Consider the following 23131-nt stretch of genomic DNA (forward strand, 5'->3'; position numbering starts at 1 on the left):
GTGAGCACTGGGAGATCTTCCCTGTAGGGGATGGGGTCATAGCTCAATGGAAGAACGCCTGCATGCTTGCCTGCAGAAACTTCCCAGTTCCCTCTCTGGCATCTCTAAGACAGGGCTGAGAGAGACGCCTGCCTGCAATCTTGCAGAAGTTGCTGCCAGTCTGGGTAGACCGTCCTGAGCTAGACGGACCAGTGGTCTGACTCAGTAAAAGGCAGCTTCCTATGTTCCTAATATATTTGGGGCCTCTCTGGGGAAAGCACCTGCATGCTTGCAGGCAGACGGTTCCAAGTCCCCTCCCTGGTAGCATCTCCAAGACAGGACTGGGAGAGACTCCTGCCTGCAGCCTTGGAGAAGCCGCTGCCAGCTTGTGTAGGCAATCCTGAGCTGGCTGGACCAAGGGTCCCTGACTCTTGGCCCAGTCCTAAATTTCTTGCCAGTCCTAAATGTCCTGCCCATCTGTTGCATTGTGCAGAGGATTCGGCTTTGGCTGAAGCTTCCCACAGGTCCAATAAACAATGAGTGGGGGGGCTGCACCAATTGTTGGGGGCCTCCCCCGGGCCTTACAATGAAGCACCCGGCCTTAAGGCTCTCTTCTTCTGCGGTGCCCTGCAGGTGTCCACCACTGTGGAGACGTTCCAGGACCTCTCGCTCCCCATCCCGGGGAAGGAGGACTTGGCCAAGCTCCACTCGGCCATTTACCAAAACGTGCCGGCCAAGACGGGAGCATGCGGAGACAACTACGCCTCGCAGGGCTGGATCGCCTTCATCATGGAGTACATCCGGAGGTGAGCATTGAGGCCCTCTTCAAAGGGGCACAGTGCCCTGGAATCAGTTCAGGAGGAAAGTGGGGGAAAGATTGGTGGGGACGGCGATATTTCTATACAGGAGGAGTTCGCTATTCGCGGGGGTTCCGTTCTCAGTGAGTGTCGCCGATACGGAAAATGCAAATACCGAGGCATTGGGGCCGTGGCTCTCGGATGCCTCAAATACGGCTGAAAGCAGCCCTAAAGAGAGCAGCAGCAGCAACCAAAAGTGCCCTACCATGCTCCACAGGTTCCCCGCGTTCCAGCAATGCCCCCCAAAGTGTCGGAATTTGGTTTTTAGAAGCGAAAGTTCGCTATTTCCGGCCTTTTTAAAAAACTTTTTGGTCACAATGATCCCGATCTCTCCCGAAAACAAAATGGCGGCCGGAAAGGACTTCCGCAGTCATTTCTGGCTGCTCCAATCTGCCGATACTACTGCTACTACAAATATTTATATACCGCTCTTCAACCAAAGTTCTCAAAGAGATAATAAATACATAAATAAATAAGATGGCACCCTGTCCCCAAAGGGCTCACAATCTTAAAAGAAACATAATCCATCCCCTCTCCATCCCCAGCACAGCATCTCTCCAGTGTCTGTTGCTGGTGTCTATCGTGTGTTTCTTTTTTAGATTGGGAGCCCTTTTCGGACAGGGAGCCATCTTTCTTTCTTTCTTTATTTATATCTTTGTAAACCGCTTTGGGGAACTCTTGTTGAAAAGCGGTATATAAACATCCATCGTATTCCATTGTATAAGTTGGCCTTCAATGAGCTGCTTGATATTTTGCCCCCAGATGTTTTAGGAGTGAAGAAACCTCTTCTTGCAAAATATATTTAAAGCCCTAGATTCCAAGGCTTTCCCCCCAGTACTGTTGAGTGCCGTCCCTCGGTGATCTTCCGGGTTTTCTCCGGATGGAAGGATACAGCCTGCAAGGACAGTGTCGGGGGGTGGGTGGGATGTTTGCCTCCAGAGCAAGTCGGTCTTGATTAACGCGCCCCCCCTTCCTCCGCTAGGTTTGTGGTATCCTGTATCCCCAGCTGGTTTTGGGGCCCCATGGTCACCCTGGAGGACTGCCTCGCTGCCTTCTTTGCTGCCGACGAGTTGAAAGGTGCATTTGCAGGGCGCAGGGGGCCTTAAAGCAGGGCTGCAGGACTACAACGCCCATCATCCCCGGCAACAATGGCCAGTAATTGGGGATTATAGGAACCGCCGCCCCAAATCTGCAGGCGGCAGGTCGCCACTTGCCCGAGGCCACCGAAAGAGTTTGTGGCTGAGATAAGATTCCAGGTGGGGGCGGGGCTTTCTGGTCGGCAAGCTCAGAACTACAACTCCCAGCATCCCCAGGACTACAGAGCAGGACTACAACTCCCAGCATCCCCGGCCGCAATGTATTTCTTAGCCACTCGGTTGCAACGGCAATGGGGTAAGCAGCTGGGTCTCCTTTCTCTTGACCACACTGAATGCTTTCCTTTCCCTTTCTCTGCAGGCGACAACATGTACAGCTGTGAGCGCTGTAAGAAGTAAGTCCGCACTTTCCGCCCTCCCTCCCTGCAAACCTCTCTCTCTCTCTGGGACCGGTTTCCTTCTTCCCATTGCCTCTCCTAGCTGTCTGGCGTGGATAAGGACAGCCCTGCTGGATCAGGCCCCAGGAAGCCCATCTAGTCCAGCATCCTGTTTGACACAGTGGCCCACCAGATGCCTCTGGGAAGCCACACAACCAGGAGATTTAGGCATGCCTTCTCTCCTGCTGTTGTTCCCCTGCAACTGGGATTAAGAGCCAGCGTGGTGTAGTGGTTAGAGTGCTGGACTAGGACCGGGGAGACCCGAGTTCAAATCCATTATGCAAGTGGCAAGTTGTATTCTCTCTCCTTCTCCAGGTTACGGAATGGAGTCAAGTACTGCAAAGTTCTCCGGCTCCCTGAAGTAAGTAAAAAGAGTTTACGATTCTGTCGGTCATCAGAAGTTAACTGCTGATGGTTGATCCTGGACAGCAAACTCCGATTTCCATTCAAGGAGCAGATCTCTGTTTTTATTTGGCTTCTCGGACAAATGCTCGGCTGGTTCTCACAATCCTAATTCAGAAGTTGTGCCCACCCCTGTTTGCTGATCTTGTGTGAGTTAAAACTAAGGTTGGAGGCGCAATCTGTGATCCTGGGCGAAGCCGCAGCTGTGTTGGGGGGCTCTGTCCAGCAGATGTACCCGGGGTCTTTAAAGAGGAAGGACCTAAATCCTTCTGAACCGGTTGGTGCTTAGCACACAATAGGGGGGTGCACGGAACCCCCTCCAGGCAGTTCAGTTCAACCAAACCACCCGGCCTGTGAGCTGGTTCGTTTAGAACCAGCCTGCGGTTCGATTCATGCCCTAGAACCAGGTTGAAATGGTTCCGCCCGGTTTGGCATGCGCTTAGGCACGCCGACTTAGGGATCCCACTGATTCTTGTATATGGGAATCTTTACTGGATTCCCCTTTGCAAGCATCCTGAACTGGGCTGAACCAGTTCAGCGCTGGCCCTGACTGGCCCGCCTTTTTGGAGGGCCAGTCCGGTTCGAGCTCAGACTGGCCGAACTGGGCTGTTTCAAATCGAACCCAGTTTGATTCGAAATGAATCGCACATCCCTAGCACATGATCCTGGCCAGCACCTCCGAGCGGGTTTGTCACTCACACGCGAGCAGAAAACGAGCCTACCATCTCCCAAAGCAGCATTCATCCTAACATTGTCCAGAACAGGGGTTCCCAACCTTGGGTCCCCAATGTTGTTGGACTACCACTCCCATCATCCGCAAAACCACGGTGGCACGGGGGATGATGGGAGTTGTATTCCAACATCCCCTTGTGACCCAAGGCCTTAGCAAAACGGAACCGCCACACCTGCGGGACCCTTTTTGGAGCTCTGCCGCCTTCTCTCTTCCTAGATCTTATGTATCCATTTGAAGCGGTTCAGGCACGAGGTGATGTACTCCTTCAAAATCAACAGCCACGTCTCCTTCCCCTTGGAAGGGCTGGACCTGCGGCCTTTCCTGGCCAAGGAGAGCGTCTCCCAGATCACCAGCTACGACCTCCTGTCGGTCATCTGCCACCATGGCACGGCGGGCAGTAAGTCTCTCTCCTCCTCCCGTTTCTGGGCAAAGATCAGGAGTCTCCTGGGAGTCTGTGGCTGGGTGGTGGGTTGGAAGAGAGAGAGCAGTTGCGTCCAGTTTCCCCCTCCTGCTTCCAGCAGGAGCTTAATGCCTTTCCACACTCAGTGCTGTTTCTTAAGGCAAGGCTCTGGAGTAATCCCACCCCATCCCTTGTAGTTCCATAATGTGCCCCTGTGGATTATGTCTAACAAGGCTTTGGTTCTCTGGTGCTCCCCACGAGACACCCCTGTCGGGACTCTCTCTCCCCACTTTCTCACACACCCTCTCTCTCTGCTTCTCTTGGACATTAAGACTAGCCTGGTGTGTGTTCCCCCCCCCATCCCCTCAAGGTGGGCATTACATCGCCTACTGCCAGAACGTGATCAACGGCCAATGGTACGAATTTGATGACCAGTACGTCACAGAGGTCCATGAGACCGTGGTGCAGAACGCAGAGGCCTACGTCTTGTTCTACAGGTGAAGGGTTTTTCGGGGGGGGGGGGGGGGGCGGGGGCGTGGATCCACTGGGGCCTGCGGTGTTCCTGGATGAAGATGCTGGCCCCACACGGCTGCCCAGCTTCCCACACTCACAGTGTTGCTGTTGTCTTCTTTCAACCTTTCCTCCAGGAAGAGCAGCGAGGAGGCCATGCGGGAACGGCAGAAGGTGGTCTCCCTGGCCACCATGAAGGAGCCCGGCCTACTCCAGTTCTACATCTCTCGCGAGTGGCTCAACAAGTTCAACACCTTCGCCGAGCCGGGCCCCATCACCAACCACACCTTCCTGTGCTCCCACGGAGGTGAGGAGGAAGGCCGGCTGCCTCGATCGGGGATGTCGCCGTTGGGAATGCCATTTACTCCCATGACCCGCCTGGGGTCGTCGGGACCATCTTGGGGGGTCAAATGCTCATTGTGGGTTTTGACAAGGTCTGCACTGGTGTTCCCTCTCACAGGGATTCCCAGAGGTTGTTGACTACAACTCCCAGAATCCCCAAGCAAAAGCCAGTGCAGCTGGGGATTCTGGGAGTTGTAGTCCACAACATCTGGGAATCCCTGTTAGAGAGAACACTGGTCTGCACCCCTAGAAATGGAAAAGAGGGGTTGGCATTGTAATGCTTTCAGCTTTCCATGTGTTCTCGTGCTTTAATTGTCCTGACGATTGGGTCCTCGGTACCCAAATTTGCAATTGTGTTCTAAAAGGCTTTAAAAACACAGAAGCCTCTATAAAATCATATGGACGCTGTCAGAGGGATGGAAATGAAAATGGGCAGGAATGTCCTCCAGAGATTACTTCACTTGCTTGTGCTGTGTCGGCAGCCGAATTGGACCCTTCTGTCCGATCCGGCTCTGGGGACTGAAAGGTCTCGCACTGCTCCTAGTGAAACCTTTGAACTTGGCAGTGGTTTCAAGGGTTGGGGAGTGCTCTTATGTGCTCCTGTAAGAGTTTCTGCTCAGGCTTTTGTCCCGCCAGGTGGATGCTCGGAATCGTGTGTCTCGATAGTCTAGACTGAGCAGGGGATTGGGATGGGAGGAGCCACCCTCTCTCAAAGGCAGGGCACCCTGAAATGTTGCAGATGCCTCACTCCTCAGCTCCTTTTATTGCCAGCTTCTCTCCGCTGCGCCCCTCTTCCTTGGTGAATGATTTGCCAGCTTAAGACCACTGTGCCCCTTGGTTCAGGAAATGGTTGGTTTTTTTTAATTGGAGAGCTCGGTGTCTAGTGGAAGGCCCCGGTCTCTCTAATGGCAGGTATATTTTCCTCCTAGGACAAGGGGTTCTCAAACTTGGGTCCCCAGATGTGGTTGGACTACAACTCCCAGCAGCCCCAGTGTGGCTGGGAATGCTGAAGTCCTAAGAACATAAGAGCCCTGCTGGATCAGGCCCAAGGAGGCCCATCTAGTCCAGCATCCTGTTTCACACAGTGGCCCACCAGATACCGGAGTCCAACTGCATCTGGGGATTCAAGTTTGCGGATGCCTATCCTACAGGAGCCTTATTGTAACCCCACATCCCCACATCTGCCTGTCTGGAGGGCACTCCATTCTAATTCTGTTTCTGCCCTTGGTTTCCCCGCAGGAATCCCTCCAAACAAATACCACTACATCGATGATCTCGTGGTGATCCTTCCCCAGAACGTCTGGGAGTACCTGTACAACAGGTAAGCAGGCGAGCAAACGTGCTCTACAGGGCTTAGACCCGGGTTTGCACGGGTGAGCCTGTTTCTAGAATTTCTGTCCCGCTCAGTCACGCACAGCCTCAAGGCCCTCAACCCTGCAGCTGACCACTTAACCTCCGAAGATAGGAGCACCAGGAGACGGACCTCTGGAGCAGATCTTGGCTCTGTGGGAGAAGGCGCTCCTGCGGCTAAAATGTGGACTCCGCCACTTTTTGCTGTGCTTGGCCGAGTTTTCAAACTTGGTTCTGCAGATGACGGACTGTATCTCCCATCATCCCCTGCCACTATTGTGGTAGAGAATGTTGGGAATTGTAGTCTGACACTGAAGTTTGAGAGCCCCTGGTCTAGACTAAACGAATGAAGCCTGGATCCCTTTTTACACTCCAAAGGTGACAGTCACATGCAAGGCCAAGACTGTTGGGGGTGACTCTCCAGGGTTATTTAATGGGGCATGCCTTATTTCTGCACTCTGCACATGTTCTATGCAGCCATAGGGCAGCTTGCAACCCCAGCCATTTTTGTTAGCTGCACAGTTCAGCGTTCTGCAGAGCCTGGGATTTGATTTTGGTGGGAAATCAAGTTTCTAGACCTCATGGTTCATTTTATTTTATTTCTTTAAACATATTCCTATACCGCCCCAAACTCATGTTCTGGGCAGTTCGCAGTAAAGCAACACAGATTAAGATGCAAATTCAAAAAATTAAAACCATGGTGAATAGCTGTAGTGAGAAGCTTGAAAGCACTTGTGGGGGCAAAGCCCCCAAATGGGCTGGAATAACGTGTGGGCGATAAAGGTCCGCGGCTCTGCACAGCTGCCCTTCCACAGCGAGAAGCCGGAGAACGGGTTCTGCCAACAGAGCACACTTCTTTCGTTTTCAGGGGAATGCAACTTGATTTCTTGGGTGCGCATAGCTCCGGAGATGTGGTCCCTCCTAGCCACACGGTGCCATCTCCTCCCCGCACCGCCATGTGGCTTCACCATCCGCTTTCTGTCTGTGCTCAGGTTTGGAGGCGGCCCGGCTGTCAACCACCTCTATGTGTGTTCAGTGTGCCAGGTGGAGATCGAAGCCCTGGCCAAGAGGCGGAGGATCGAGATCGACACCTTCATTAAGGTACTGGCAGTGGCTGGGGTGGAGGGAATGCAGGCAGGGGCTGGCCTCGATGGAGCTCCCCTGCCCCGAATCGGCCCAATGACCCATCTAGCCCAGGGCTGACTCAGAACTGACCCTTGGGTCTTCTTGAGACCCTTGACACAGGTTTCATACTTCGGCAGTGGTTAAGAACGTAAGAAGAGCCCAGATGGATCGGGCCCAAGGAGGCCCATCTAGTCCAGCATCCTGTTTCGCACACTGGCCAATCAGATGCCTCCGAGAAGCCCACAGGCAAGAGGTGTGTGCATGCCCTCTCTCCTGCTGCTGCTCCCTTGCAACTGGGATTCAGAGGCATCTTACCTAAAAAGAGCCCTGCTGGATCAGGGCTAAGGCCTCTCTCGAGTCCAACGTCCCACTTCCCACAGTGGCCCACAGCAGATGCCTCTGGGAGGCCCACAGGCAAGAGGTGAGGAGGGCACCCAGCCCCTCTCTCTTGCTGTTGCTCTCCTGAAACTGGTATTCCGAGGTGCTTCTGAGACTGGAGGTGGCCTAGAGCCACCAGACTAGTAGCCATTGATAGGCCTGTCCTCCATGGATTTGTCTTAAGCCTTTTAGACAAGGGGACGACCCCCCTCCCCCCGCCGCAATCCTCCTACAGAGACTTACGGGCCCCCTCCCAGTTCCTCAAGTATACTCATGGACCCCCACCTGATTTACATCTTCATCTTCACATAAATACAGGTGAAACTCGGAAAATTAGAATATCGTGCAAAAGTCCATTAATTTCAGTAATGCAATTAAAAGGTGAAACTGATATATGAGACAGACGCATTACATGCAAAGCAAGATAAGTCAAGCCTTAATTTGTTATAATTTTGATGATCATGGCGTACAGCTCATGAAAACCCCAAATCCACAATCCCAGAAAATTAGAATATTACATGGAACCAAGAAGACAAGGATTGAAGAATCCTATTCCTGTTTTCCTAAGGCTCCGATAAAAATTAAGCGTGTGCGTCGGGGGGCAGATTTCAAGATCTTTGTTTTAGTGTCCGAGGAAGCAAATTAAATCCAGTGCAGCAAAGATTTCCCAGCCCCCCCGCCCCCCGGATCTGGTCTGTAGAGCCCAAATGGAGAAGCCCCTGGCCTATAGAAACAGCACCACCCTGGAGAGCATTTCTGGATTAAGCAAATGCTTCCTCACCATCCCAAGGGACTGCATAAAGATCTGTGCGCTTGGGGGGTGGGGTGGGGGTGTGCGGAAGAAGAGGGCCCAGGCCACGAAAGTCACAGGGTGACAATCCTTGCCTTTTGGAAGGGCCCTTGGAGATCTTCTAGTCCACCCCATTGGTTCTCAGGAGCAACAGAGGACCAGTCGATTCCATCTACAGCAGGGTGGGGGTGCTTTGCCTTCAATAACCCCCAGTAACCCCCTTGCCCCCGCAGCTGAACAAGGCCTTCCAAGCCGAGGAGTCTCCTGGGGTCATCTACTGCATAAGCATGCAGTGGTTCCGTGAATGGGAGGCCTTCGTCAAAGGCAAAGACAACGGTAAGACCGCTTTCCGGCCAAAGTTCCCAAGGCAATTTATGCAGAGAAATTAATAAAAGAAAGCGAGATGGCTCCCTGTCCCCCAAAGGGCTCCCAATCTGAAAAAGAAACAGAAGGCAGATGCCAGCAACAGCCTCAAGAGGGGCGCTGTGCTGGGGACGGATAGGGCCAGGTGCTCTCCCCCTGCTCAATAAAGAGAATTGCCACTTTAAAAAAGGCGCCTCTTTGCTCAGTGAGCAGGGGCCAGTTAGCAGCAGACCCCAAGCGAGGGAGTAACTTAGTTCTGGTTTTATGTTTTTGTTTTTTTAAAATCAGGGTGGGGAGTGAGCAGTAGCCTGACTGTTAATCAAGGTACAGTCAAGTATCCTGTATTTACCTGAATTGAAGACTAGATTTCCCCCCCAAGTTCTTTGATGTTTGAAATCAGGATTGTTTTAAATCCAGAGTCCTCTTCCTTTCAGGTAAATACTTGTAAGCAGCAAAAAAAAGTGCTATGCATGTTTGAGAGCAAGATTCTATGCTTGGATACTACATAGGAACAAAGGCAGCTGCCATATACAGAGTCAGACCATTGGTCCACCCAGGATTGTCTGCACTGACTGGCAGCACCACTACTCTAAGAACATAAGAACAGCCTTGCTGGATGAGGCCCAAGGCCTATCGGGTCCAGCATCCTGTTTCATACAGTGGCCCACCAGATGCCTAGGAGGAGCCCAAGGTTTCAGGCAGGAGTCTCTTCCAGCCCTATCCAGTGGGAGAGAATCTAACAGGGATTCCCAGATGTGGTTGACTACAACTCCCAGAATCCCCAGCTGCTTGGGGATTCTGGGAGTTGTAGTCAACAACATCAGGGTGTCCCTGTTAGAGGGAACACTGGCCCTATCTGCAGATCTCAGGGTGGGACTTGGGACCTTCTGCACGTAAGGCAGATTCTCGATCACTGGCCCCATCCCATAGCAACAACCCCATCCCATAAAGTGCTGTCAGGACCAGCTTACATAGGAAGCTGCCTTATACCGAGTCCAGCCTCAGTTTTGAAAACCTCTCCAGCGAAGGAGAATCTGCCACTGCATGAGGCGGGCTGTTCCACTGGCAAGCAGCTCTGGCAGTCTGGGAATTCTTCCCAATGTCGAGCCTAAACCTGCTTCCTTGTGACCCATTCATTGGCAAAATACAGCCGTCTTCCTAACGCACTGTGCTAAGTTAGCACGGGGTGTGGCGGGGGTGGGGTGGGGTTGTCCTAGCATAAGAAATAGGCTTTTGCTCTGATCTTTTGCTTTCGAGCGAATGAAGGGCTGACTTTGAAGAGAAGAAATGGGGCCCGATAACCAACCCAGGAGAATCAGAATTGTATCTGACTTGCTCAGTCTGGAGCTTAAAGGGAAACCCTGTTTAAGAATGGATTTCTCCCCCTGACCGCAACAAAGAGGCACTGGACATCTGACGGGGAAGCAGGGTGTGTGAGTTTGTGTGTCTGTGTGTGCGCTTGAGTGCCGTTCCTGAGCCTCCTTTTTCTGACCCTGCAGAGCCGCCCGGACCGATCGACAACAGCAGGATCGCCATGGCCAAAGGAAGTGGTCACCTCCAAGTGAAGCAGGGTAAGGCTGCTCGTGGGACCCCAGAAGCCAGCTCTCACTCCCCGCGCCCAACTCTTGTGCCTAGCAAGGATTTGGGTGGACACGGGAAGCTGCCTTATACAGAGTCAGACCCTTGGTTCATCTAGCTCAGCGTTGTCAACACTGACTGGCAGCAGCTCTTCAAGGCAGGAATCTTTCCCAGCCGTATCTGGAGACGCTGCCAGGGATTGAACCTGGGACCTTCTGCATGCCAAGCAGATGTTATACCGCTGAGTGAAGGCCCCCTTCGTATAAACATTGGAAGCTGCCTTATACAGAGTCAGACCCTTGGTCCATCTAGCTCAGTATTGCCAGCACTGACTGGCAGCGGCTCTCCAGGGTTTCAGGTAGGATAGGAGTCTTCCCCAGCCCTACCTGGAGATGCTGCCACGGATCGGACCAGGGACCTTCCGGTTGCTTTACTACCGCCCCAGCCCCAAAGTGGGCATAAATGGGTCTCCCTTCGAGGCAGTGGCCTCACCAAGACCTGCTGAGCTTCGGCATGGTGTGTGCCCTTAGACCCTGCTCCGGGCCAGAAAGTACCTGACAGCGAATCCTGTTTTGCTGTTGCTGCCCAGAATCAATATCTGGATAAGGCACCTGGAAATGGTGACGCCCGAAGCGATTGTCGCACCGGAGACCGTAACCCTCTCTTCTGCACAGGGGCCGATTATGGGCAGATCTCCGAAGAGACATGGATCTACTTGAGCACCCTCTACGGCGGGGGTCCAGAGATCGCCATCCGGCAGAATGTGGCCCCGGTGCCGGAGATGGAGAATTTGCACGGAGAGCAGAAGATCGAGGCGGAGACGCGAGACGCCTGAGGGAGGCAGTGGACCACGCGGGGAAGGTACGATGCAAAGGGGTCTGTGCATCTGGGAGACCCAGGACAAGGTTTAGAAGCCAGTGGCCTCCTTCAGACGACTGGTCCAGCCGGCCGTGGCTCTCTCGAGAAGACAGAGAGAGCCCCTTTCCAGCTCTGCCACCTCGGCTTAGACATCTGATTAGTCAGGGGTTCTCAGACCTGGGACCACCAGATGATGATGTCGCACCCCCAACTCCCATCACCCCCTGCCACAGTTGCACGGGGTGGTGGGAGTTGTAGTCCAGCATCATCTGGGGGCCTGAGTTTGACCGGGATTTAAATTGCAAACCGCCCAGAGTATATGGGGCAGTGTGGAAATGTGCCCAATAAATCGAGGGGCCTGTTTAACCCCTGGATTGGGTTGAGAAAAGTCCATTGCTTTACACTCAGTCAGTTTTAGTTAGCTGGGCCCCACACCAAGAGGTTGGAGTGGGGAGAGCATCCGTGCAGCAAAGGAGCTGGTGTCCTCCTTTCTTCCTGCTGGACCAAAATGAGCGGCATCTATAGGATGTCAGAGGGAACTGTAGGATCAGGTTCTGTGTTGTTCTTCTGATGTATTATTAACAAGTTTCTATTATTGGCTCATGTTGCTGCTCTGTGATTACTCTGTGGCTACTCTATTAGCGGCACGTTTTTCTAATTACAAAGCTTATAGATGGACCGCCTGAAATAGAGGCAGAGCTTGGTGCTGGCGGCCAGATTTTAGGTCAGTGGTCCTCAAACCTGGCTCCAAAGGTGTTCTTGGACTACAGTTCCCAACACCCCTGCGGCCTTTGGCCATTCTGGCTGGGAATGATAGGAGTTGTAGTCCCAACAACGTCCAAGGCTGAGAACCCCAGTTTTAAGCCATTTCATGAGCCAAGTTCTCAAGTCATGTACATGAGTGTATTATATACTATATAAATAATAAAAGGGAGGCCTCGTTCACACAGCCATTCGAATCTAGGTTTAATGTGGGTTACCAGCATTAGCTCGATTGTTTGAACCAATGCCAAGGAGGTTTCTGGCCCAAGATGAATCCGAGATTCCCACCTCGATGTTGGTTCATGCACTCGCACTAATCCTAGATCTGAACGGTTGTGTGAACAGGCCACAGAATGTCAAGGAGGTAGTTATCCCAGTTACTTTGCCCCCAGCAATTAAGCTGTGTTAGATGAGGGCTCTTAAATTCTAGAGTGGTTTACAGTGAAGACGGCTGCCACGCCTCGATTTCCTAGAGGGGATTGCTGGTCTTGGGGTAGCGAGCATGAACTGCCCCCTTTGCAAAACAGGGTCTACCTTGGTTTGCTTTGGGATGGGAGACTTCATGTGAGCATTATAAGATCTTCCCCTTAGGGGATGGGGCCAGAGGTCTGTGGCAGAGCATCTGCTTGCATGCAGAAGGTCCTGGCCAGGTTCATTCCTTGGCAGCATCTCCAGGTAGGGCTGGGAAAGACTCTTGCTTGAAGCCTTGGAGAGCTGCTGCCAGTCAGTGTTGACAATATGGAGCTAGACAAACCCAAAGGTCTGATTCGATAGAAGGCAAGCCGCCCTTGGTCTGCCTCACTCAGTATTGTCAACGCTGACTGGCAGCGCCTCTCCGAGGTTTCTGGGCGGAGTCTTTCCCAGCTCTTCCTCGAGATACTGCCAGGGATTGAGCCCGGGACCTTCTGCATGTCCAGCAGATGCTCCACCGCAGAGCTCCGGCCCCCTCCGCAAAGGGTTTCGCACCCAGGCTTGACCACACCAAGACCTGCTTAGCTCCCGCAAGCGGCCCTTATCATCTGCCCTTAGGCCAGGGCTGTGCCACTATGGGCCTCCCAGCTGTTTCTGGACTACAACTCCCATCATTCCCCGCCTCAGCGGCCAGTAGTCAGCAACACGGGGAATTGTGACCCAGCATCGGCAGGAGAGCCGGAACCCTTCCTGTTAGACTGTGCTCTGGAACCCTGAAGATCCTTGTGGTCTCCTGGTCTTCATGTGCCCGGCCGAAGCCTAACCCTGGCCTTGACCTCTGTGCTCTCCCCAGGTTGGGCTGGGCCCTGGCTTCCCGTGGAGAATGGACCTTCTGCACCTCCGGAGTGAGACTGGACTCTCCTTTTGTGTTTTGGAACTCGGGCGTCCGTAACGGCAGCAAGTTCCTTGTGCTGCCCACAGTGAGTAACACTGCTGCTTAGAAGCCGGGGTTCCTTCGCAGCCGGCCAAAGCCCACTGGACCTTGTCACCACACCCTCACAGCCGCCAGGAGAGCGAGTCCCCTGCAAACCCGTCTGGTCTCCGCATTCTCCAGTCTCTCTCACAGGTGAGAGAGAGAGGGCAACTTGGCCAAGGCCACGACTCATGTGCTCCTGCTGGTAGGTCCGGGTTGCACTCCGCGTCTTCTCGAAGGAATCCGATTTCCCGCTTTGCGCTGGCTTCCCACCTGCGCCATCCCGTGAGTGGCCCTCGGGGCCGGTGGAAGCGGCGGTTCTGTGCACTCCTTGGGCGCCGGCACCCTCCTCTTGGATTTCTGCCCTTCCCGTAGCTGATGTAGCAGCCCGCCACCCCCCCCCCTCCGGGGCCAGACACAAAGGACGTTGGGAAAACGCTGACGAGCCAGTGAGAGAGGGGTGTGTCTGGGCTCACCCCGAGGCGGTCAGCGCCTCGGACGTCACAGTTTCTGTTGCACAAGTGGAGGATATCTCTCCCCCACCCCACTGATCTGATGGGAAACAGCTTTCACAACACGGGCCCGATCCCATGAATTATGTGTGTGTTGTTTTATCCGTAGCGTAACCCTTGTTCCTGCCGACTCTCACCTTCCCCACGCAGCTCTCCCTGACCCACTGCTGCCCGTCTCCCTCTTCTGGAGAAAACACGTCCACTGAATGAATTCCTCGCAAGGCTGCCGCACTCCCCCAAAGCTCTGCCCCAGAAGCAGAGCTGGGTCACCCCCCGGAGCGTCTGCAGTCGCACTCAACCAAAAACATGGGAAGCATTCCAGGGCAAGGGACGTTTGGGGGTTGCTCGTCTTTCAGGAGCCCACGCGGACTGAAATGCCCCAATTCGGGATTGGGTCAACCCCAACACTGGACCTTTCCCGCTCGAGTCGGTACGGGTGACTACCCCATGCCCAGGGGAAATGCCTCGTACCAGGGCCCCACAGATGGGTTGACTACAACTCCCATCATCCCCAGCCTAAGGCCATTGCTGCTGGGGATGCTGGGAGTTGTAGTTGTTAACAGCAGGGGAGGACTTGTACTCCCATGTGCCTGGCAGACTCACCCCTCCCAGAGGTGGACATTCCTTGGGGGAGGGGGAGCAAGCACAAGTACCAAGGAGGGCTGAGGGAGGCAGCATGGTGCGGGGGAGAGGCAAGATGCCATTCTGTGCATTCCTGCAAAAGGGTCCTTGGATGAATGGCACTGGAATGAAGTGATCCTAAGGCAGGGGCGGAACTACTATTAGGCAAGGGGAGGCGGTTGCCTGGGGGACCCCCAGAGACACCTCACATGACTCCCCATTGCCCCCTGCCCAGCCCCAGGTCCCCTCAGCTACTTGCCCTGTTTGCCCTCTCTCCTGCTTGTCCTCCTTGCCTTTGCCCCTTTGACCCATTGCCCCTTTGACCCATTGCCCCTTTGACCCATTGCCCCTTTGACCCACTGCCCCTTTGACCCACTGCCCCTTTGACCCACTGCCCCTTTGACCCACTGCCCCTTTGACCCACTGCCCCTTTGACCCACTGCCCCATTGACCCACTGCCCCATTGACCCACTGCCCCTTTCCACCCAGTCACCTTTCCACCCATCCACCCTTTGACGCCAAATACCATTATGGTTGGGGGTCATGGGAGTTTAAGTCCACCAACATCTGGGGACCCAAGGTTGAGAACCCCTAATATTCCCTGTTTGCAAAAGAGTCCAAATTTAATGATTTTAATGCTTATACTATTTTAATTGTAAACTGCCCAGAGATGCAAGTTCTGCTGGTCCGGGAAACTGTGCATGAAGAATGTAGCAGTCCTTGAAACTCTGCACAAAGAATTTAGCGGTCCTGGACTCCAAAAAGGTTGAGAAACACTGGGTTAGGGAACAGACGGGGGTGGGTGGGAGGAGGAAGGGACATTTCTGCAACGTGTCTGCTCGCAATCAGTTCTTCTTTAAGAAACGCAAATGCACCCCTGCCGTAGATGTTCCTCTGCGTCTCTGTGCTGGACCCGGCTCTGTCCGCCAACGTGCCGGATCAGCCCCGTATCTCTTGAAACCCGACACGGGCCGGGGCTTCCTGTCTGCCCTGCAGCCTCCGGGGCCACTTCTGCCGGCCCTCTGCCCCCCCATGTGTGCTTGGAGGGACAAAGCGCTCAGACTGTGGGTAACGCCCGTGCTTCAGTACCTCCGTCTGTGCGAAGACCGTGCACCAATAAAACCTGCTTGCATCCAAGAACACGTCCGTGTGGCATCTCTGTCTAGGTCCGTGTGTGTGAGCAGTCTGTGTAATGCCGTGGGACTCGAATGAAGATATAACGGGTTACCTCTGAGCATGTGCAGAGAGCAGTTGCTTGCCCACTGAGCTAACCAGTTTCCGGTGGGATTGGGGGATAGGACAGAGAGGTTCTACGAGCTGCACTTTGCCTTTCCTGACAATAAGACGGGGGCCAGATCTTTTCTCCCATCATAAAAATGTACCACCGTCTTTAGATTTAAAGAGTTGTTTTAATACATATAAACTTCTTTTTAAAAATTCACAGTTAACAAAGCGCATCTTTTTGCTTTCAAATGGAAGCACTTTATTTGATCAAATTCTGTCTCCAGAAACAAATGAGTCAAAACACCAGAACCTTTTACACTTTTTGGCCTATGGAAACCACACAAAACACATTTAAGAGACCACCCCAAAAAAACCAAACGGGGAAAAAAAACCCCACCCCTACATCAAAGAATCCAGTGTGTAAACACACAAATCAATGTTAAAAAAACAAAACAAAACACCAAAGTGCTTGACATTGTATGTTAAAATATAATTTGGCTTATCTTTAAATCTTTTGACACTTCAAGCATGAGGGGGCGGGATGGAGTCTATATGCAGCAGAACCTTTGAAAAATATTCAGCATTAAAACACAACTTTCAGTAAATATGTTTTCTTTTCTCTTGGATATTTACAGATGTAAGAAAGGGTGTTAGATGGGGGAGCTGGGGGTGAAGGGGGCGGTTGGGCTTAGAGGAAAGGCTCACACTCCCCCAGCCCCCTTCAGTGGGATTGCGAGAAAGTCTAGAAGAGTTTTTATAAACTGGCTGCTCAACTTAACCGACTTCAAGTGAAACGTCTGAGGCTCTCCGGCGGAGCTCCGTCTGTGCTTCTGAGCACACGCGGAGCTCACCTTGGCAGAAAGTTCAACAAACTGCTCTCTCCCCTGACGTCAATGGGGCGGGAAGTTCCAGCGGCACACAGCCCTGCTGCTTTGGGGAGGGGGGAGTTTACTTCTTTGCACCCATAATGTACGAGCCACCCATACTTTGAACCTCTTGGAGGACTGAGAATCTCCACACAGCCAACAAAAATCCACGTCGAGGAGAGACGTAGTGAACCGAGCACCTTTTGAATGAAGGTAGGCACTGGGTTTTTAAGAGCAGTCCCAGGCTCTTCCACCGGAATCCGTGCCTGGCTTCACTGTATGCACTGCAGACTAATCCCTCCCCTTGCACAGCCTCAAACTAAAAAAAAATTAAAAGTGCACTGCCCATTTATGCAGTCACATCCACCTTAATTTTGCCCCCTTCCCACCCATTCGACACAGTCCTTACAAGTTGCAAAAATTGGAAACGGAGAAAGAGTAGTTAGTGATGTCGCGGGTGCTCGCCAATGGGTGCTCTCCCTACCTGGCTTTTCCCTACTCTGAATTGGCCATGCTGCAAATCATAATGCAAAAGAGGTCTGTGCTGAACACTAGCCAGCACCTGAAAACGCCGCGTCTGTTTTCACCCCCTTCATTATTGCTTCCTAGGCTACCATTGCAAGCTAAGGCACCTATAACAGTGTGGGAAAGTACCTGTGTAAACAAGGCCGGATTCCTCTGTCCCCTTAAAAATGTGCACGTTGGCAGAAGAGAATCGCCTTTCCTTCTCGGTGGCAGCAACTAGCGAAAATGTTTTCTCTTCGGCGTATTTTTTTTTTTTAAAGGGAGCAGGAATGCAGCCATCCTTTTGTAAAGATTCCCAGGACTGTCTCTGCAGACTAGAGACCAAAGCAAAGCCGACACCCCTCCTAGCTTCCGATGCAGCCGCACGGACACAGCGATCATCCGGACATTCCTGGTAGGGTGACAATAATATACTGTCCACCTAGATTAAATATATATATCTGTATGTATACTGAAAAGCAGACATTTCTCTTCATCTTACATATATGGCACCAAGGAAGAAAGAGAAAGAAAGGGAGCTGATGGCAAAATAAGAGGAGGAACGGTGCAAATCTAGCCTGGGCTCTTGGAAAGGAATCATGGGTTTGACCGCAGCTGTATTTCACTTTGGGATGTCCAGTCCGGTGGCGCAGGGCTGCTCTGGGTTTTGGTGGTGCCGAGTCCCCAGTCCCTGCGATTCTTCTTGCCTATAAGTGGTAGCGCTTAAGAGAGTGATCCTCACGCAGAGATGCAGCCCAGTCTTCAAGAGGCTTGGAGATTTTTCATATGTGGGGAAAGGACCCTGGAGGTCATCTAGTCCAAGCCCCAATTTTCACCAGACGGCCATTTCCAGTTTGTGGTTTTTGACAAGGTCTGCGGCCCCAGAGATGTAGAAGAGGCGACTGCATTGCAAGGCTTTCAATTTCCGGTGTGTTCTTGCGCTTCGATTTGTCCTGGCCATGGGGCCCGCACGCAATGGTGTCGCCCAAGCTTTAAAACACACACACAAATTACTATAAAATTGTATCATGGTTGTCAGAGGGATGGCAATGAAAACTGGCAGGAACGTCCCCCCAATATTATCCCAGGGAGAGAGTCTTAGTTGTAGTATTTTATTTTTTCGATTTCAGCAGTGCGTTTGTTGTTACCCTAACCTTTTCCTCTGTGCAGAAATGACTGCCGTTTGACCCGAATTGTTTGGGGGCTGAGATAAAGAAGGGGCAAGGACACACCAAAAACTGCCAAGTGCAGGAGTGCTGTCAGTCACCCCTTTTCCATCTCTGGGGGGTTAGACACTACTCCAAATCGCTGTGAGCGTTTGTCTCTCAAGATGGTTCTGCTGGCCGAGGCAAAGAGAGTTGTCAGGCCCAGTGGCAACTTCGAGTGTGATTTGCACCTCCTGATAACTAGAGGACAAGGAAAGGGGTCCTGTCTCAGCATTGCCTCGCTGAGCTGGCCCATCCACACATCCTTCGGTTACTGTGAAGGACTCCATCAAACAGCATCCTGGCTGAGGTGATACGGAAGCTGCGTCAGTTGGGTGGCTGCCACGGCCCATTCACACACCTAGGCCACCAAAGGATGGATGCAGATTCGCAATCCGGATCTCAGGCTTTGGACAGGCGAGAGGACACACCCCTTCTGTTCGTCTAATATACTTTAACACTGGTAAAACGATCAATGATACCCACTGGGCTCATTCCCTGCTAACTGAGCAAAGAGGCACCTTTTCAACATGGCGGTTCTCTTTACTGGGCAGGGGGAGAACAACTGGCCCTATCCGTCCCCAGCACGGCATCTCTCCAGTGGCTGTTGCTGGTGTCTATCTTATATTTCTTTTGTAGATTGGGAGCCCTTTTCGGACAGGGAGCCATCTTATATCTATGCAAGCCACTTTGGGAACTTTTGCTGGAAAGTGGTATATATAGATTGGCCGTATTCGTCTAGTGACGGCGGCCCGCTGTTAGAACTAGCGTGTGCCCCACTTAGCTGAAAGCATTTGGGAGAGACCGAGGGAAATTCCAATTCCAAAGCAACCTTCCTCTCACACACTGCCCACGATGAGGTGGTTTTTTCAGAAGCAACGTCACTTCCTTCCGTGTGATGTCACCTCCTTCCGCGTGATGTCACCTCCTCCAGTGTGATGTCACTTCTTCCAGCGCGAGCAAACAATGATGAAGACCCTCCAGCCAAGTTGCTTCTCACTTCGTGACTGTCACATGGGCAAAGGGGGAATACAAACGGACCCGGGTGGAGGGCAAACAGAAATGGCGTGAGGCAGTGGGATAAAGCAGAGTACAGAGGTGCTTTGCTGTGGCTTCGGGAAAGCAGAATTTAAAAACAAAAAAACCCACAAGAGCGCGAGAGACGGCATGCAGAAGGAGAAGGCGGAGAAAGAAGAGAACAGAAACGCAGCAGAGAGAGCCGCTTGAGCACCTTCAACACAGAGGTGGGCGCAGGCAAGGCAGCAGGGCGAGCATGCGGGCAGAGGAGGGCGGAAATGGAGGTCCGGGGGCCTGCCCAAAGCAGGCCAGCTGGCTGGAAGCGGACATGTGCAACTTTCGCGGCCGTGAAGGCAGAAAGGCGGCTTGCAGGAGTGCTAGGTAAGGGGTCTGCTTTGGGACAAGCCATGGGGTGGCAGGCTTGCAATCGGACCCCTTCCGAAGTCAGCGGCTTGATGGCATGCGTGTGCTGCGGCCCCCTGAGAAGCTTGGCAAAAATGCAGACAAAAATGCCAGCCAGGTCAGCTGCCCACCACGGACCCGGAAGGAGAAGAGAGTGGCTGATATATACGGCGCACTGGTGCAGCAGCTAGTAACGCAGGCTAGACAAATGCTCCCGGAGAGTAAGCCCATTGAGAAGAACGGGCTTACTCTCCTGTGACACTTGCACAAATGGCTTGCATGCAGTGTTACTAGGCTGGCGTACCATCGTCACACTGTGTGCCAGCCTTTGTCCTTACGGGCGCACATCGGAGAGAGAAGCTAGGGGCACCACATGGACTTTGAAACACAACCTGCCATTCCTACCTAGTAGGATGACAACAGCCCTGTCTCTTTGAAAACATCACCTTTGACTGGTTAAAATGCATGTTCACAAATGTGCATCTTGACTGTTCCGTTTGACACAAACAGAATCAAGGTCTAGACATCATTTCTGATTCCGTTACCACCTTGTTTGGCATGTTTGGCACTATAATTTTTAAGGATTTTGTAAAACTACGGCCTTACAGTAGGAGACCGGTTCCCGCCCGTGGGTATATGTAATATCAACTTGAAAATGTGCTTATGGCTACAGTCACTGAAAAAACAGCCACTGAAAATTGTAAGGTGCCTGATTCCGTTACCTTTGGAATTGCCCTTGTGTTAAATAGCTGCTGGGAGGGGAGGTAGAAATCAGGATCACAGTGGAACTGGATGGGAATTTTTAACCCATCCTTTCCACTGCCGTTTTGACTATCGGCTCTGGGGGAAAGCATTTAACAAACACATGTTGACACAAAGGGTGCGATTATCATTTCTAGTTATGCAAGTTAATCATTCAAAGAGATGTTCTTTTAGACAGAGGAGTGTGAACATGTGTATACCGTATTTACCCCAATCCGAGATTAGGTTCCCCGCAAGTTATTTGATGTTAGAAATCAGGGGTGGGGCGGTCGTCTTAAATTCAGAATCCTCTGCCTTTTGGATAAATACAGGTATAATCTATACTTAACCTGTATCTTTTCAGGGGGCTGCCTTAATCACAGAGCCGTCTTCTATTCAGGTAAATACAGTCTATCTTTTTAAAGACATCACCTCAGCCCTGGAGACCGCAGATTACAAACCTTTCTCTTCCCAGCCTCAGCCCGTCGTCTGTAAAATGGGCACAATGCTAATCTGCCTTGCACAGCATTTTAGCAGCAGTCCGGATGGGCAGAGGTAGCCCAGAAGGGCTAGGGCCTCACTGATACAACGTGTGGGGGTCCCTTTCCTAGAGAAACCCGTCCCACAGAAGGAAAGGCGGGGGGTGGGGATGGGTTAGTTTATGCAGCAGGTAGCATGCCGGAGATTTGAGCAAGCAACTGAGTGATGGAGTCGAGAGCTGAGATGCAACCTACAGTTTGGGAATGTATCCCACCCACCGCCCCAAATGCTGATTCCGTGACGAGCCGGGGGAATCCATGTAATGGAGGGGCAGGGGCTTTTTTGAGGGGGGGGAACCCTGCCACAAACTGGATGTTTTGTTTTGATAAAAAAGATCAGACCATTTGTTTCTCCTGCGCCACGCTCGCCCCGAAGTTCTTGCGCCAGCGACCAAGACTTTTAGGAATCTAAAAACAGGAAGAGAGAGAGAGAGAGAAGAAGAAGAGGGTCCGTTAGACACTTGGGGAGGTGGGTCGACATTAGGAGTGCTACCAGGGAAGGGGGGGAACGCCGCTCTCTCCCTGAAGATAGCAGAAGTGGAAAGAGAAATCAAAACGGCCTCCCTAGAGAGCCTTGGGGGACAGTTTGGTGAAAAAATGGCAACCATGACCTCGCTTTCCATGCAACTATCCAGAAGGCAAACTTCTGTGTGGAGAACCGAAGGCAACAGGATCGGGCCCATAATCCTCTGCAAAAACATTCAGGTCACTAGCAGCCAGCCGTGGGGGAGGAGAAGTGGCGGAAGGGGGTGGTTAATGTCAGCCCCCTAGCCACAAGCTTCCCCCCACTGCAAATATGTGCCGGAGAACCCTAGCGGTGGGGGGGGAGAACAGCTCTAGGAAGTGGGTGCAGGGAGAAGCCGTGGTTACAGAAGGACACCCCTGCTGCTCTCCAGTTCAGCCCCGATCAGAAGAACCTAGGCAGCTGCCATCTACTGAGTCAGACCCTTGGCCCATCTAGCTCAGTATTGTCTACCCAGACTGGCAGCAGCTTCTCCAAGGTTGCAGGCAGGAGTCTCTCTCGGCCCTATCTTGGAGATGCCGCCCGGGAGCAAACCTGGAACCTTCTGCATGCAAGCAGGCAGATGCCCTTTCCCAGAGCGGCCCCATCCCCTGAGGGGAAGATCTTCCAGTGCTCAAACATGTAGTCTCCCATTCAAATGCAAACCAGGGAGGACCCTGCTTAGCAAAGGGGACAAGTCATGCTCGGAGTGGGGGGAAACTGGCACATCTGCAGGCAATGACAACGCAGTCATTTCTGCTTCAAGTCTCTGAACAAAAGAAGAATCTGAGATGAGAAACCTCTGATTTGGGCAGAATGCTGCTGTGTGTGCCCTCAAGAGGAATCATGAAGCAATTCCACACAAGCAAACATGACCACAGAGAGGCCCCCTCAGCCACACTCGCTGCCTCCTCAACAAAATTCTTCCCAAGGACAGTTGGGTGTGAATCTTGAGACACGCAGGGCTGCCGCTGAAAACGGCAATGCTGAGTTCTGGGCGGTACCATCTGAGGAGAACAGATGCTCTCTGGGATTCTTGACAAGGCCTGCACCCCTAGAGATGGAGCAGAGGCAAAAGCATTGCAGGACTTTCATCAGACTGCCCTGTTTTTATTATCCGGACCATCAGGCCTGCATCAGCCAAAGTTGCCATGGTGTTGTAAAAGTTTGAAAAACAGAAAACACGACTAAAAAAATGTTATCGATGTTGTCAGAGGAATAGAAATGGAAACTGGCAGGAATGTTCTCCAAAGAGCACGTCATGGAGAGAGAGTATACAGCTATTCATCCATGGTCACCCTAACCTTTTCCTCTGTGCAAAAATGACTGCAATTTCACCCTCGTCGTTTGAGGGTAGAGATAAAGAGGCGGTGATAACACACGGAAAGCGGCAAGAGCAAAAAATGTGATCACTCCGGGCTGCAGAAATTCACTAGTCTGTGGCGAGAGAAAAGGGATCCCTGACGAGTGAAAAAAGTCCTGATGAGTCATGTACCAACAGAGCTTGACAAGTAAAATATTTTGTCTGGCTGATGAACAGGGCCAACATTTCTTCACCCCTGTCGGATCACTTATTTTCCATTCAGGGGGTGGTTTGACATTGCCAAAAATCACTGTGAGCACTCATCCCCTGAGATGGTACCACTGGCCAAAATT

General features: G+C 52.3%; 2 protein-coding genes across 8 annotated transcripts in view; one reads left to right on the top strand and one right to left on the bottom strand.

Annotated features, from left to right (window-relative positions):
* The window catches only part of USP20 (ubiquitin specific peptidase 20), a 32687-nt gene extending 17072 nt beyond the window's left edge, over positions 1–15615 (top strand). For 5 of the 7 annotated variants that reach the window (XM_053282458.1, XM_053282459.1, XM_053282461.1 and 2 more), the window contains exons 13-25: positions 613–785; positions 1819–1913; positions 2292–2325; positions 2683–2728; positions 3719–3899; positions 4273–4399; positions 4550–4719; positions 5994–6075; positions 7097–7205; positions 8631–8733; positions 10260–10331; positions 11013–11199; positions 13223–15615. In XM_053282458.1, the coding sequence (XP_053138433.1) occupies positions 613–785; positions 1819–1913; positions 2292–2325; positions 2683–2728; positions 3719–3899; positions 4273–4399; positions 4550–4719; positions 5994–6075; positions 7097–7205; positions 8631–8733; positions 10260–10331; positions 11013–11173 (1353 nt within the window). In that variant the 3' untranslated portion in view covers positions 11174–11199; positions 13223–15615. The remainder of the gene's footprint in view (positions 1–612; positions 786–1818; positions 1914–2291; positions 2326–2682; positions 2729–3718; positions 3900–4272; positions 4400–4549; positions 4720–5993; positions 6076–7096; positions 7206–8630; positions 8734–10259; positions 10332–11012; positions 11200–13222) is intronic. The other 2 variants (XR_008312803.1, XR_008312804.1) reach the window with 2 other exon arrangements.
* Positions 15616–15932: 317 nt separating this feature from the next.
* Positions 15933–23131, bottom strand: part of FNBP1 (formin binding protein 1) — a 148977-nt gene continuing 141778 nt past the window's right edge. Inside the window, exon 19 of the mRNA XM_053282469.1 lies at positions 15933–21381. Coding sequence (XP_053138444.1) covers positions 21374–21381 — 8 coding nt within the window. The 3' untranslated portion in view covers positions 15933–21373. The remainder of the gene's footprint in view (positions 21382–23131) is intronic.

The sequence above is a fragment of the Hemicordylus capensis genome, chromosome 17, assembly GCF_027244095.1.
Source record: "Hemicordylus capensis ecotype Gifberg chromosome 17, rHemCap1.1.pri, whole genome shotgun sequence".
Classification (NCBI taxonomy): domain Eukaryota; kingdom Metazoa; phylum Chordata; class Lepidosauria; order Squamata; family Cordylidae; genus Hemicordylus; species Hemicordylus capensis.